Source organism: Phocoena sinus, chromosome 12 (genome assembly GCF_008692025.1).
Source record: "Phocoena sinus isolate mPhoSin1 chromosome 12, mPhoSin1.pri, whole genome shotgun sequence".
NCBI lineage: Eukaryota > Metazoa > Chordata > Mammalia > Artiodactyla > Phocoenidae > Phocoena > Phocoena sinus.
This window is the reverse complement of record NC_045774.1, coordinates 57,644,875-57,658,400: the sequence shown is the minus strand read 5'-3', so window position 1 is coordinate 57,658,400 and position 13,526 is coordinate 57,644,875. Positions and strand designations below refer to the sequence as shown.

General features: G+C 33.9%; 1 protein-coding gene across 2 annotated transcripts in view; it reads right to left on the bottom strand.

Moving 5' to 3' along the window:
• Positions 1 to 13,526, bottom strand: part of ASCC3 (activating signal cointegrator 1 complex subunit 3) — a 366,641-nt gene that overhangs the window by 201,656 nt on the left and 151,459 nt on the right. For both annotated transcript variants that reach the window (XM_032651063.1, XM_032651064.1), the window contains exons 12-13: positions 8,139 to 8,315; positions 5,420 to 5,491 (exon numbers count right to left, since the gene is read on the bottom strand). In XM_032651063.1, coding sequence (XP_032506954.1) covers positions 5,420 to 5,491; positions 8,139 to 8,315 — 249 coding nt within the window. The remainder of the gene's footprint in view (positions 1 to 5,419; positions 5,492 to 8,138; positions 8,316 to 13,526) is intronic.

The following is a 13,526-nucleotide window of genomic DNA, read 5'->3' as shown; positions in this document are numbered from 1 at the left end:
AAAAGATTTTCTCCACCTGTCATCACACATGCTTGAGTGGAACACAACTGCCTCCTACCGCTTTTAATACTTTTAAGACAAAGCCGCACATGAAATCTATTAAGTATGCGAACACACGAGTGTAGATGACTGGTATACTGAAACCCATGGAATACTAAATCAGAGAACATCAGCATGGCTTTCGAACATGAAATTTGCTCTATTCTAATTTAATCTAAGCGGAGAGAAACAAAATTAATTTGTCTATATATTTAAGAGGAAACTTAATTTTGCAGTACGCGGGCTCTCACTGTTGTGGCCTCTCCCGTTGCGGAGCACAGGCTCCGGACGCGCAGGCTCAGTGGCCATGGCTCACGGGTCCAGCCGCTCCGCGGCATGTGGGATCTTCCCGGACCAGGGCACGAACCTGGGTCCTCTGCATCAGCAGGCGGACTCTCAACCACTGCGCCACCAGGGAAGCCCTATAGTTCTTTTTTTTAATGGACACATATTTTTAGTCTTCTTAATAATGGTCTGAAAAGTAGTTGCGCTAATACAATTATTTAGGGAAACCACAATTAGAGAGAAAATCCAAAATACTAAACAACCTGAAGGCAAACAAATAGAATCAAGGTGTATTCACTGGAAGAATTTTTAACAAGCTGGCAAAAAGAGAGGGGGACATGAGGTAGCCGCAAGGAAAATTCTATTTGTTTTCCTGGATTAGAATAGACTGACTTACAATTTCTTACTACTATATACTAACTGCTAAGATATATTTAAAAGGCAACAAAATAAAGCTAAAGTTTGTTTGGTACACAGTGCTACAAGAAATAACTTATGTTCCCCTATTACTAAGGAAAAGCACATTGATCAAATACATAGCTGGCTGCTTAATAACGAAGCACTAATGTCCAGTTAGTTACAACTATAACTGAATTCCAGAGCAAAGCTCTCTGTTTCTCTCTGTCTCCTGTTTCTCTGTCTCTGTTTTTGTATCTGTCTGTACACACACACACACACTCACACAATTTACTGTACTTTTATATGTACAACAAAACATTTATACAGAAGAGTCTCTTAAAATGAAGCATATATAGTTAAACCTTTTAGTCATTAGAGTCAGGCAGAATAATGTAACTGAAGAGTTAAACTGGCTGTCAGTTTTTTAGATAATAAGGTAAAAGATTGTTGAATTTTTCAACAATATTCATTAATATTCATCAATATTCAACAATATTCATCAATATTTTTCATCTTCTGACAGATGGATACATACAAATTCGTTTGTTGAAATTTATCACTTGGAACCTTATACAAAGACAACTAGTGGCTAGTATAACATTATAATCAACCTCAATTACAAGGGAAAAAACTAAACTCAGAAACTCTATTCTGTTGTGGAGTTCTTTGTTAACCTTCTAATAAAAGCAGAGGACCACAGCTTAGAGAAGGTATTTCTTCAAGGTGATAAAAAGAGAAAAATAATCCAGTGAGGGGTTCTAAGGCCCCGAAAACAAACTTCCACATGAGCCTCAGTAATCAAAGACTACTGTGAAGTAGCAATTCTTGTGTGATGGATTAAATCAAAGATTGTTAGCCTTGTTGAAACAGGTATCTACCTCAGCTTCCAAAATCAAAATGTATAACAGTCCTCTTTTCCAAGTATGCACACTGCAATTCCAGTTCTGGACATATTACAAAGACAATCAGCAGAAGCTGTCACTTATCAAGCTAACTGAACTTATAAGCCAAATAGTACTTGGCAGAGCAACTTGCTAACAGAAGATTTAAACAGACAGAGCGATCCCTTCGAAAAGACTAAAACAGAAAAAGATTTTAGTTTTGGGCAACTTTCCCAAAGTTACATACATAATACAGATAATTTAAAGAAATGAAAGAGAGGTTTATTCTCAAATTATGTTGTAAAAGAGTTTTTTACTTGAGATGATTACATTAATGTAAAAGACTAAGATGCTGCCTTAACCTAGTACTTATAATCTGCAGGCACTGGCCTGGGCATTTGTAGTACTAGCAATACTAGAGGCAAATACCAACTAATGGGCCATGGTCCTGATGCATTTCATATTTTCCAACAGCCCCGACTCACTAAGGATCTTTGAAGATGAGCAATTCTTCACAATGAGATTCTATTTACCAGAGTCCCCATGTACATGACACTATACTAGGAACTTAACCAACAGCATTTCCTTACAACCCAATCTTACATAGTACGACCTGTTCTACTGGTACACAAAGCCTAAATAAACAACACTGCGTAGAACACAAATTTTTAAATTATAACATCTTTAAGCTAAGATGTTAATTTACATGTTATTGCTTCTATGTACGGTTCTGCCATATTTTGAGGTAGAGAAAATAGAGAAACTATAGAGATAACGGAGAAAAAAGGATAGAAAATTCAGGGAGTAAAATGCATTTTAAGAAATGGAAGGACATACACCAACAGAAACTATCTCTGAGTGATAGAATTCAGTGATTTTTTTCCCCTCATTTTTGTTTTTTTTCCCCTCATTTTCACTTTTTGGTGTACCCAAGTGTTAAATTTGTTTACACTCTTTTATTGGTCACCCTCTTTTATACTAATCATGTTTTATATTAAACATTTTAAAGACACAATTACAGAGGCTAAAGACCACAGGATCACATATGAAGCAAAAGCACTGGGAAGAATGGGTTTTTCTAATTGAAAGGTAAGTGCATACCCAAAGCAAATCATGAACAATATGGTATGTAAAACATGAGCTTTTGTAACCATGATTTAGAGGTAATTGTTGCTACCTAAGAAAAAAATTTCACTGGTAAAACACCACTGTGTCTTATATAACTTAAAATTGTAAAACAAATTCAAAATGGCAAACACACATCAGATCATAATCTTACATCACACTACTTGATGCTATTCAGAAGAACATGGCATACATTTAATAAAATCCTTTGCAGGTCTGCTATGACAACAAGATATTATAACCCATTCAGAATGCATTATAGAATCATGTGGTAAGACCACAAAATATGGCCATTTGAGCCATAATCCTATTTCAGGGAATTTACCCTAAGTAAATGTTTCAACAGAAAAAATAATAGGCAGAAAGATGATCACTAGAGCAGCACTATTTTTTAATAACAGAAAGTTGCAAACATTTAAAGCACTCAATAACGGAGGAATAACCAATAATAAAAGGAAGAACAAATGTCAACTCAATGGCAAAGTGGCAGTGTAAAGTTCTGAAGATGCTGTGGGCTTTTATCAACATGGACTTGTATTGCAATCCTGGAGTGACCTTTTAATAGCTGTATGACCTTGAGAAGCTGCTTAATATGTCGTAGGTTCATTTTCTCTTTTAACAAAAGGAGATTTAATGCTTATGTCAGAAGATTGTGAAGATTAAAAGTCCGAAGTGACTTACATGTCATCTGAAACTTAGAACGTGAATAAAAACTCCATTCTCTCTATTACAGACATTAAAATTGTGAAGACCAGGTAGAAACAATGAAAAATCTTTAGTATTCATTAAGGAAAACTGAATATAAAACTGTATATACAGTATAATTATAATTTAGCAATGGACTGTAGCCAGTAATTAAAATTAAGTTTGAATGAGCAAAATTAAAAGCTACATGTGCAAATGGATAAAAAAAAAAAAGACCAGCAGGACATGTATAAACATTACAATAATAATGTTGAAAGGGTAAAATAACAGTGGAACTATGAAAATTTTCCTTAATATTGCTATTTTATTTTTACAATTAAAAAAAGTAAATAGATATGTAGGTATGTCTAGAGAACTGAAGAAAGTCCTACTTTTATGGAAAACAAACATCATCACTAATCACTGAAACAGAAACTGGGAGACCTGCAACCTAAACCCTACTTCTTATGGCAGAGAAAACGATCCTGCTTATCCTGCTCCATTCTTGTTTTGGGAGAGGGATGTAAGCACGGATCTGGACAGGAACTCTGATACCGAAGTGTTTCAGTGGGTTCTTAAACTGTAACCACACTTTACAGAGTCACCCACAGTGCATTTTTAGCCAGACAAAAGTGTAGGAGAAGGAGACAGCTTGGTGGTCCTTAAAAGGCTGGCACTGGTGGATGCCATGGCATGCACACAAAAGGTGGGAGGTAATACCTGTGTGCAACTTCTGCCTCGTCTTTGCACACTCTTCATTTCCGGGTTCCTCCTGCCCTACAGCAGCCGGCCCCCGACCGCCTGAAGCCTCCGCTGGTGTTTCCCAACCTAGTCTGTCCTTTCTAAACAGGAACCAGCACTATGAACCTAGCTCTCCATCTCACCTTTGGTCTGAATTTACTACTACAAGTGCCTGCCCTATGGCAGTTTTCATTTCAAAAAGTAATGCAATGGATGGATTCACACTAAGAATGAAAGGGCTGGCAGTGAGATCTAATCTCTACTGACCAAACACCCCCAGCCAGCATCTGAACTTTGTAAATCATGATTTCTAGCAGGACATGTTAGCCCCTATAACAGTGAGAGAATGAACTATGCCAGAAGAGGAAGAGGATATAATCTTCCTAGGATTCTTTAAATTACATTTACTTGGACTTTTACCTACCTACATTACAAGATACAACTGCTACATTTCCCAACATTCAGGAATAAGGATGCATTCCATTTTTTAAAGACATATTTTATAACATAAGATTATATGGAGAAAGGCTGAGTAGTTTAATAAATACTGATATTGCAATTACACTCCTTGGTATTTACCCAAAGGAACTGAAAACGTATGTCCACATAAAACCCATCCACAGCTGTTATGTACACATAAACTGTGGAACAGACAATGGAATATTATTCAGTGCTAAAAAGAAGAAGCTATCAAGCCATGAAAAGACAGGGATTTGTGTACCTCAAATACACATTGTGAAAGAAACCAATCTGAAAAGTCTACACACATCATTCCATTTTTTTTTTTTTTAACAATCTGGATTGGAGCATCTTGAACTTTGAAGTTTAAAAGTGCTTAATATCCAAACAAGATGAAAATTTATTATATATATTTCAATTGCTACTACTTCAAGAAAACAGTAAGAATAATATAACATTTAAATGTTTTACATTATGTAAGTAAATTAAAATTTTTGATGTGTGAGAGAAGGTTGGTGCTTTAAAATAAATAAAGAAGTAACCTGAAATGTAAAGGATGAAATTCTTCTTTCTCTTACCTATTTAATAAAAGTGGCAAACAAAACAGCATGATCTATCAATACTGTAATGATAATATTACCTATGAATATTTTATGACTTATATGGCTACCCAGTGGGCTAAAAAATTACTAAGAAATAAAACCTGTGAATCATTATCTCAGAATTGAAGAACATTTTTAAGAGCATAAAAATTAATAATTTTAATCATTAAGTGTTCTCTAAAAACAGGATAAAATAAAGTGTACCTGGTGTCCAGCCTTTACTTGCTTCAAAACACTTTCATAACATACTTCATCCATGTTATTCAACTGTTGCACCTTGAAGTTTTTAAAACGTGAAAAATATCAGATGAAGCAATTATAAACTTCTTAACCACAAAGGAAACTATCAATCACGACACATCTCCTTTTACTTTCAGACTAGCCAGAATGCAGAAACAACAAATGAAATATCAACACCTGATATATAACAACCCAATCGGAAATAAACACAATATAATTAAAAAATACAAATAAAATACCTCATGCAATACTTTCAGTGTACTAGCTTTATAAGAATGCAAGTTTTTTAAAGACAATAAGTTTAAGAATAATATTCTAGTGAGAGATATTTTAAAATAATTTGAATGTTCTTTTCACTGCTTTCCCCAGAGAAGCCCATTCTTCAGACTGTTTTTCTTCTATTTCAGTCTATAAAACTATACATAGAGCTTTCCTGTGTAATTCTCAAAATCACCGGAATATTACCAGTAGAATATCATGACATACAAAGCTAAAATGTAAGGAAACATACTATTTCTGTAATGTATACAGAGTTCGGTAGATATTTTTCTACAGAAACATTTTCCAGATTAATTGGAAATTTAATATCAAGTTAATGAATTTAAAAAAGGTCTCATTTTCCCTATTAATGATGAGACAGCTTCCAACCAAAAAGGTAAGGTAGTTACCTCAAAGAGTAGGCATGTGACACAGCCTGCATCTCTCTATTTAACATTTATTAAGAGTCTGGAGGGGATGAAAATGTTACACAACTGAAATGACTAAAATTTAGATTTTTTGTTTTAATAAAGGAAACACTTTAACATTCTGGAACTCTTATGACTTATAGTGATTAAGTAAAATGAGATAATCACAAGACAATTTACTCTCCATTAATGATTGGGCAAAAAAACAAACCAAAAACTCCTCCAAACAAAACTCTCAGTAATTTTTTTGGTGAATTTTGGATTGAGCTCTGGTCAAAGCCATTATTTCAAATTAGACGTGTCATGGACACCATTTTCCTATTTTGTGTTCTTCCACAACAACTGAATCACATCGTGAGCTTCTGAATGAAACTTTAAGAAATCTAAAAGGATTTCTTACTATAAGAAATGACAAATTAACAACGGTTAGAATATATTAAACAACACCCTGGGGGAATTCTTGTTACCAACTGTGTATGTCAGCTGAGCGTAAAACTAATACATTTTAGTAAGACAAAAATGCATATTTATAACTAATATATATAATTAATTTTCTATTTACATTGTGTAAGATTTGTAAAAATAGTTTTTAAATTTTGCCAAATTTTTAAACCTTCAAAATAATTATGACAGTTCAACATCTCACACCATCCCTTTTGTGATTACAATGCTAACATACTGTGGTGAAAAATACATGGAAGTTAATTAGCTTTAAGTGATTTACCACCTTCTATGATGAAATTAAAAGAAAATAAGTTTTAAGACCCCTGACAAGCATCTGAAAACACTTTCTTCTCTACATCTTTCTGTGAGAACCATCTGCTATCATTTAAATTATAAGTTGAAAGAACAATCTAATGTTATAAACAGCTCTACATCTGTTCTAATGATACATTAAAATAAACTAAATAATCAAACATATATTAAGATATGGCTGAAAAAAACAAGCAACAAGTAATACTGAAAAGCCCTTGAAACGATGAAGGTAAAAGATGCATATCATAACTATTACCATATCATGAGCTGTCCTTCTATGTATACATCTGAAATGGCTCCCCACAATTCTAAACATACCTTACTTTTATGCAATGCAGATGGAGCATATTAACTGTTGCAGTGACATTGGCTTTTAGTATTTTCTAAGCTGAGTATTTTATTTATAATACTGTAGGCTAAAAATGACCCTGTTTTACTAATAAAATTGTTTTTAGACAAAAGTAATGTAATACACTAAAGACCAAGGTTGACATAGTAACACACGATTCTATCCTGTTTTCTTTTATAAAGAGGTCATATAGCCCGTGAATCTTCCCCTAAAACTGTTTCTTCCACGGAGGGGGGAAGTGTCATTAAACAGAATGATGAACAAATAAATTTTAAGCAAAATATTCCTTCATGACATAATAAAAGCCTAAAATAAGCACCCTGATAATGCAAATGGTACATGGTAATACTATTTAAGGAATTAGATAAACAGAATTTTTAAAACATTGCAAAGAATTTCAGAAATGCCACTTATGTATATAATTAATATGATAGTTATACAATATTATAAGTTAAATAGAGCCCCTCCTTTAATAGTTGCTATCATGAAATTATTTTTCTATTGCATATAAGGTATTACTTATTTTAGATGAATAATATTATATCATGATATATATTACTGACTTAAAGTCTTTTATTTCACATTGGCCTTCAACCTTATCAAATTAACATTTTGAAACATATTCTTATATATAACTTGTGTTCTTAGCTGAGAATACAAAATATACACTGATAATAGCAATGTAAACTACTACAAGCAGCTTTTAGGAGCAGGAGACATTCTACAACATATAGCTGAGGGAGTGTGCTTGATTTTTTTTTTCTAGGCTGTGATATTTGTAATGTGACTGAAATGGTCTTCTAGAGTCTCTAACCTCAAACAAGTATTAAACAATACATCAATAAAAATATTTCTGGAAAAGAAAAGTATAAGTTTTAAAACAAATGTTTACCTTATTTGCACTTTTAACCCCCAGAAATGTCTGTCCAAGAGGAACAGGTCGAAAGCGGCCATCAAAGTAGAAAAGTCCAATGAAGGGATTAACGTGTAAAAACGTAGCAACATCGAGGTAGTTGGGTAAGGTTGCAGAGAGTCCAAGAATTCTTATCATACTCTGTGTGGATTCAACCTATAGGGGTTATTTTAATTAACATATAAGATAGATTCAACCCATCTGGATTTGTACTAAGTTTAAAATAAGTTTTAGTAGTATAAACGATGAAACAATCACAATAAAATAAGATCACTGAAGAAACTGAGAATAACAACACAGTCTAAAAGACAGATAATGTGAAAAAAAAAAACTGGCTTAAATCTGGCATGTGGAATGATATAGAGTTAGTAAAAGTGTAATTTTAGTATATTTTCTGAACTGGAAAATTCTTAGTTAAATGGTTTCTTCTGTTTTGTTTTTTTCCCCCCCTAAAAATTTAACAAGGCAAGTGACATGTGTTAGGTTTTAGTGTAAGCTGTACCACTTTATAATTTCAGGTGTTAGAAGTATATGCTCTTTATTCTCAAGTTCAATAATTTCAAATTCATTTTAAACACATAACCACAGAAGTCTGAAATAATTAAGGTAGATTCTTCTAGTGTTTCACAAATTTAAATTTAAAATGATATACTGTGTAAGAGAGAGTTTGTGTGGAACAACAGCCAAAACTTGGGGGAAGAAAATCACAAACTACTCAAAGAATGTCCTAAGCTGCATTATTTGTGTTCACTGGTGGGGTGTAATATTCTAATTTTCTGGCTGAACTCTACTGTAAACATCAATTAATTTGTTCGCCAATCATTTATTAAGCTTTTAATGACGGGCACAAAGCCAGGAGAGCAGGGGTTTAAGAGTCTGTAAAAACTACAAAAAAACACTGTAATGTATCCCATTAATAGTAGCACCTTCTAAAAACTGAGAACAATGAAGAGAGATCACTAATCAAGCTCGGGTAAGTCAGGGAAGGCATGCAGAGGTGACAGTTGTCGGTGTTCTAAGAGAGAGGCTAGGACCTGCCAGGTAGGCCAGGAAGAATGGTGTTTAAGGTACTGTACTTAGCAACACTAATGGCACGAGCTAGAAATGCAGAAGTGTAGAAACGATCATGAGAAATCTCGCATGCCAAGGAGTTTCTCCATTTTACTGCTGATGAGCACACGGACACTATTCCATTCTCTTTCAATTACGTTTTTATGATAGCTGATAGTATTCTCATCTTTTTCCATCTCTAAATGTTCTTAAAATATCTTTATCCTTTTTAATTTTGTTTACTCATAGGTTTTCTACTTATTTGTGATTGGATTTGTTATGTTTATTTTACTTTTTTAAAACCTAGCTTTTGCTTTTTTAAAAATATAGAAGGTTTCTAGCTAATAAATCTAATTCTATTGGTTTCCTAGTTTGTATTTAATTTTTTTCAACTGTATTATTTTTCCATTTTTTAGAACATTCTGTTTAAAATTACCCAACATTTAAAATTTAATAAGTAACTTACTATAGTCCCAATATTCCTGTTTCATTTGAGTATAATTCAAACTCTGAATTATAAACTCTGTCTGTACTTAATAAACTTTCATTATTTTCTAATAATAGTGTTGTCACTCTCTTTCCCTTCCTTCCTTTTGTGATCACTTACTGAACTCTCAGTGTCAGAAGACTATTCTTTCAAGTGGTTGGGTTTTATGTCTTCAATTTATCAAATACAAAAGTGTAGAATGTATGTACATATATATGTGTTTGTATATACATATGCATATATAGATATGTATGTGTGTGTGTATATAGTTTTGTTTTATCATATATAAGTTATTTCTAAATTTCTATTGTATTTTTTTTTTTTTGCAGTACGTGGGCCTCTCACTGTTGTGGCCTCTCCCGTTGCGGAGCACAGGCTCCGGACGTGCAGGCTCAGCAGCCATGGCTCACGGGCCCAGCCGCTCCGCGGCATGTGGGATCCTCCCGGACCGGGGCACAAACCCGCGTCCCCTGCATCGGCAGGCAGACTCTCAACCACTACGCCACCAGGGAAGTCCCTCTATTGTATTTTGTAAAGACTATGATCTTTTCAATTTCTGCTTTGAGAAAATGTCCCATGGACACCTAAGATGAACATAATTTATCTATTTTTAGGGTATACAATTCTATGTGCTTGACCACTTTATGACATTAATTATATTATTCAAATTCTCTATATTTTATATTTACAATACAGGAAGTTAAGCATTTGCCAAGAGAAAGTATTACTTTCATCACATAAAAACTTCCCATTTTAAATTAAGATGCCAAATGTTGCTAAAGGGAACAGTCCAGGACCATTCACAGCGAAGCCCTAGGGGTTCTGCAGAAGTATGGGGGGCATTCTGCAGCCCCATGCACCTATAATATCCTTTCTATCTGGGTTTTCATATCCCACATGCTTTCATATTCTTCTATACTAGGCTTCCGTGTAAAAGTTTAATTTAAAAAAGGGTTTCTTACCTGGGAAGAAGTTTGAAAACCTCTGATGTGATTTTTAAAAGTACACAAGACTTGGAATGAATTTGGTAAGTTAATTAACCTTCGACCAAATTCCTTTATGAGAGAATGCATATAAAAAGATTCTCAATCTTTAACAAAAGACTATACAATATTATTATTTTTTAAATCTAGGAACTTTTAAGTCATTCTCACCTTCTTGCTATCATAAGTAAAATAAGGGAATTCATGGGATATATTTACTTGGGCAAATATTTTAACTATTTTTTCGGTTTTTATGTCTCTCTTATTTACATCTAATTTTAGTCAAAACTTGCTTGCATCATGCTGGTGTCTTCAAGTTATTATACCTAAGTGAGCAGCTCCCAATGTCAGATTTCTCCTTGGATATTTCTATACAGTGCATATATGGGCTGGGAAAGTTCAAGGGCCTGAGTTCACTCCCTCACACAAATATTATTTACAGGCACTTAGAGAGGCCCTGTGCCTTCCAAACTCATTCTGTAAGTAGGACAAAAATGAATCTGCTTACTCACTGTTATGGGTTCTATCTGGGCTTCTTTGAGGACTAAATAAAACACTACCTATGAGATATACATATGGCTCCCAAACCAAACCCAACCCAAACAAGAGAACCCTAAATAAGGGGAACTGATGACCCTACCTACTATTTAAGAAACCTCCTTTACATGCTATGATTAGAATCCTTTACAGTAATTGGAATGATAATTTTAATTATACCATAGTTCTATTTCCTATTGGTGGTGATGTGAAAGGATATGAAGGTGATTTTTAGTTTTAAAATCATTCAACACAAAAGTTATTGAGGGGCTTCCCTGGTGGCGCAGTGGTTGGGAGTCCGCCTGCCGATGCAGGGGACACGGGTTCGCGCCCCGGTCCGGGAAGATCCCACATGCCGTGGAGCGGCTGGGCCCGTGAGCCATGGCCGCTGAGCCTGCGCGTCCGGAGCCTGTGCTCCGCAGCGGGAGAGGCCACAACAGTGAGGGGTCCAAGTACAGCAAAAAAAAAAAAAAAAAAAGTTATTGAGTATATTTTTAAAGACTTTTGATGTTAAATATATGATACCTTGCAAACACTAGAGATATTTTTCTGCTAAAACCCCATTTTACAACAACTGTATTTTTTAATCTAAAAAAATTCATATCATTCTCAACACAGATAAGCCTGTATGAGAAATATATTCTTTTAAATATGGATAATTTGGAAGTTTATGTCTTAAACCACATCTCGAAACTCTATACACTATACAGTTATCTGAAAATATTAATAGTTGAAAGCTATGAAAAATTAACATTTTACAGTTTCTTCTTTATCATTAGCCCAAAAACTAGGCAGTAAATTTTTACAGCATTGTCCCTCACATAATATCTAAGTTTGGACAAAGTCTATTCACTGAAAGTAAATTTAGTTACAACTAATGTTAGTTCAATGTTGTTAAATATAACAGATTAGGGCTTCATTGTACTTTTTTATTTTCCAAATTTCTTTCACTCATGCCAAGTATGTTGTGAATTTAGTCCCTAATACCACCATGCAACTTCAGAACCTGAACAGAATCTACACTGCATTAGAATAGCTACCTATGGTGTATCTATGCTAGTTACAAATTGTTGAAGTGCCATGTAAAGCACTGCCATCTACTGGGAATGTCTGGTAATCACAAGGAACAAACAAAAAGGAACTTTGTTTTTTCTAAAAATATTTATGAGCACTGCACTAATACACTGGAAATATGAGAAGAATCATATAGATCATTCTGTTAAGGAGATTAAAATCTAGTGAGAGACACAGATAAAGACAGAATTACCTATAGTTAAGTTGTGAAATTATAAGGAAGATTGTGATGAGTGCTAAAAATGTGCAAAGAAAGGGAGTACAGAGGGAACACAGAAAAGGTGTAATTCTTTCTGAGTGGTAAACTAGGAAACACTTCATAGAAGAAGTGATATTTGGCAGACTCAAAAGAATAGTAAGTTTTCGACAGATGGACGTGTGGAGCAATAATATATAATTTTGCATTTACAACCCTTCATCTCATAACTAACAATACACTCTGATGTAAGTAAGATGAGTTTTACCTCTGAAAGAGGGCCAATGGAATTGGAAAAAAAGTGGGGAAGGAATAAATGGTTTTGTGTGGCTGGAACCTACATCAGGTAAGGAATATGATGGAGAAGTTAAAATTGGACAAATAGGTCAGGGCTTCAGTAGTGTTTAACGTCCAGTTAAAGTATTTAAACATTTTTCTTAAGGTAACAAACAGCAAGTCATCAAAGGTTTATAAGCACAGTAAGTGATAAACTATACAATTGGAATTTGGCTATATTATGAAGAAGCCAATGTGCAGGATGAATTAATGCATATTTACATATTATATATCCATGTTACATACAATATATTATATATTCCTATATCATATGTTAACATATGATATGTTTATAATTATACTACATATGTAATAAACCTATAATATATAATTTTTATATATTTTACTTCACAGTTTATAAACTATATATAGAAAATTATACTATTATATGTTCATAATTTACAAAATATTTATAACGAATGCTTCAAAGTACATATGGTACATAATGTGTGTGTGTCTGTGTATATATGTACAGAAAGCATCAGCAGCAGGCCTGCAATCTATTTTCTCTCTCAACTGGGAATCCTCAAGAAAGAAAGATGCCCTGGTCAAATCCCCTTGTAAACATGCTAATGAGAGACCTCCTGGCAAATGTACTAATGGTATTTACATGACCTCTAATGTTCTATAGTTGCAGGAAAGCTTTATCTTTGTAGTGCTTTTAGCTGATGGACATGCTCTCTAGGTGGCTCAATGCAAACAAA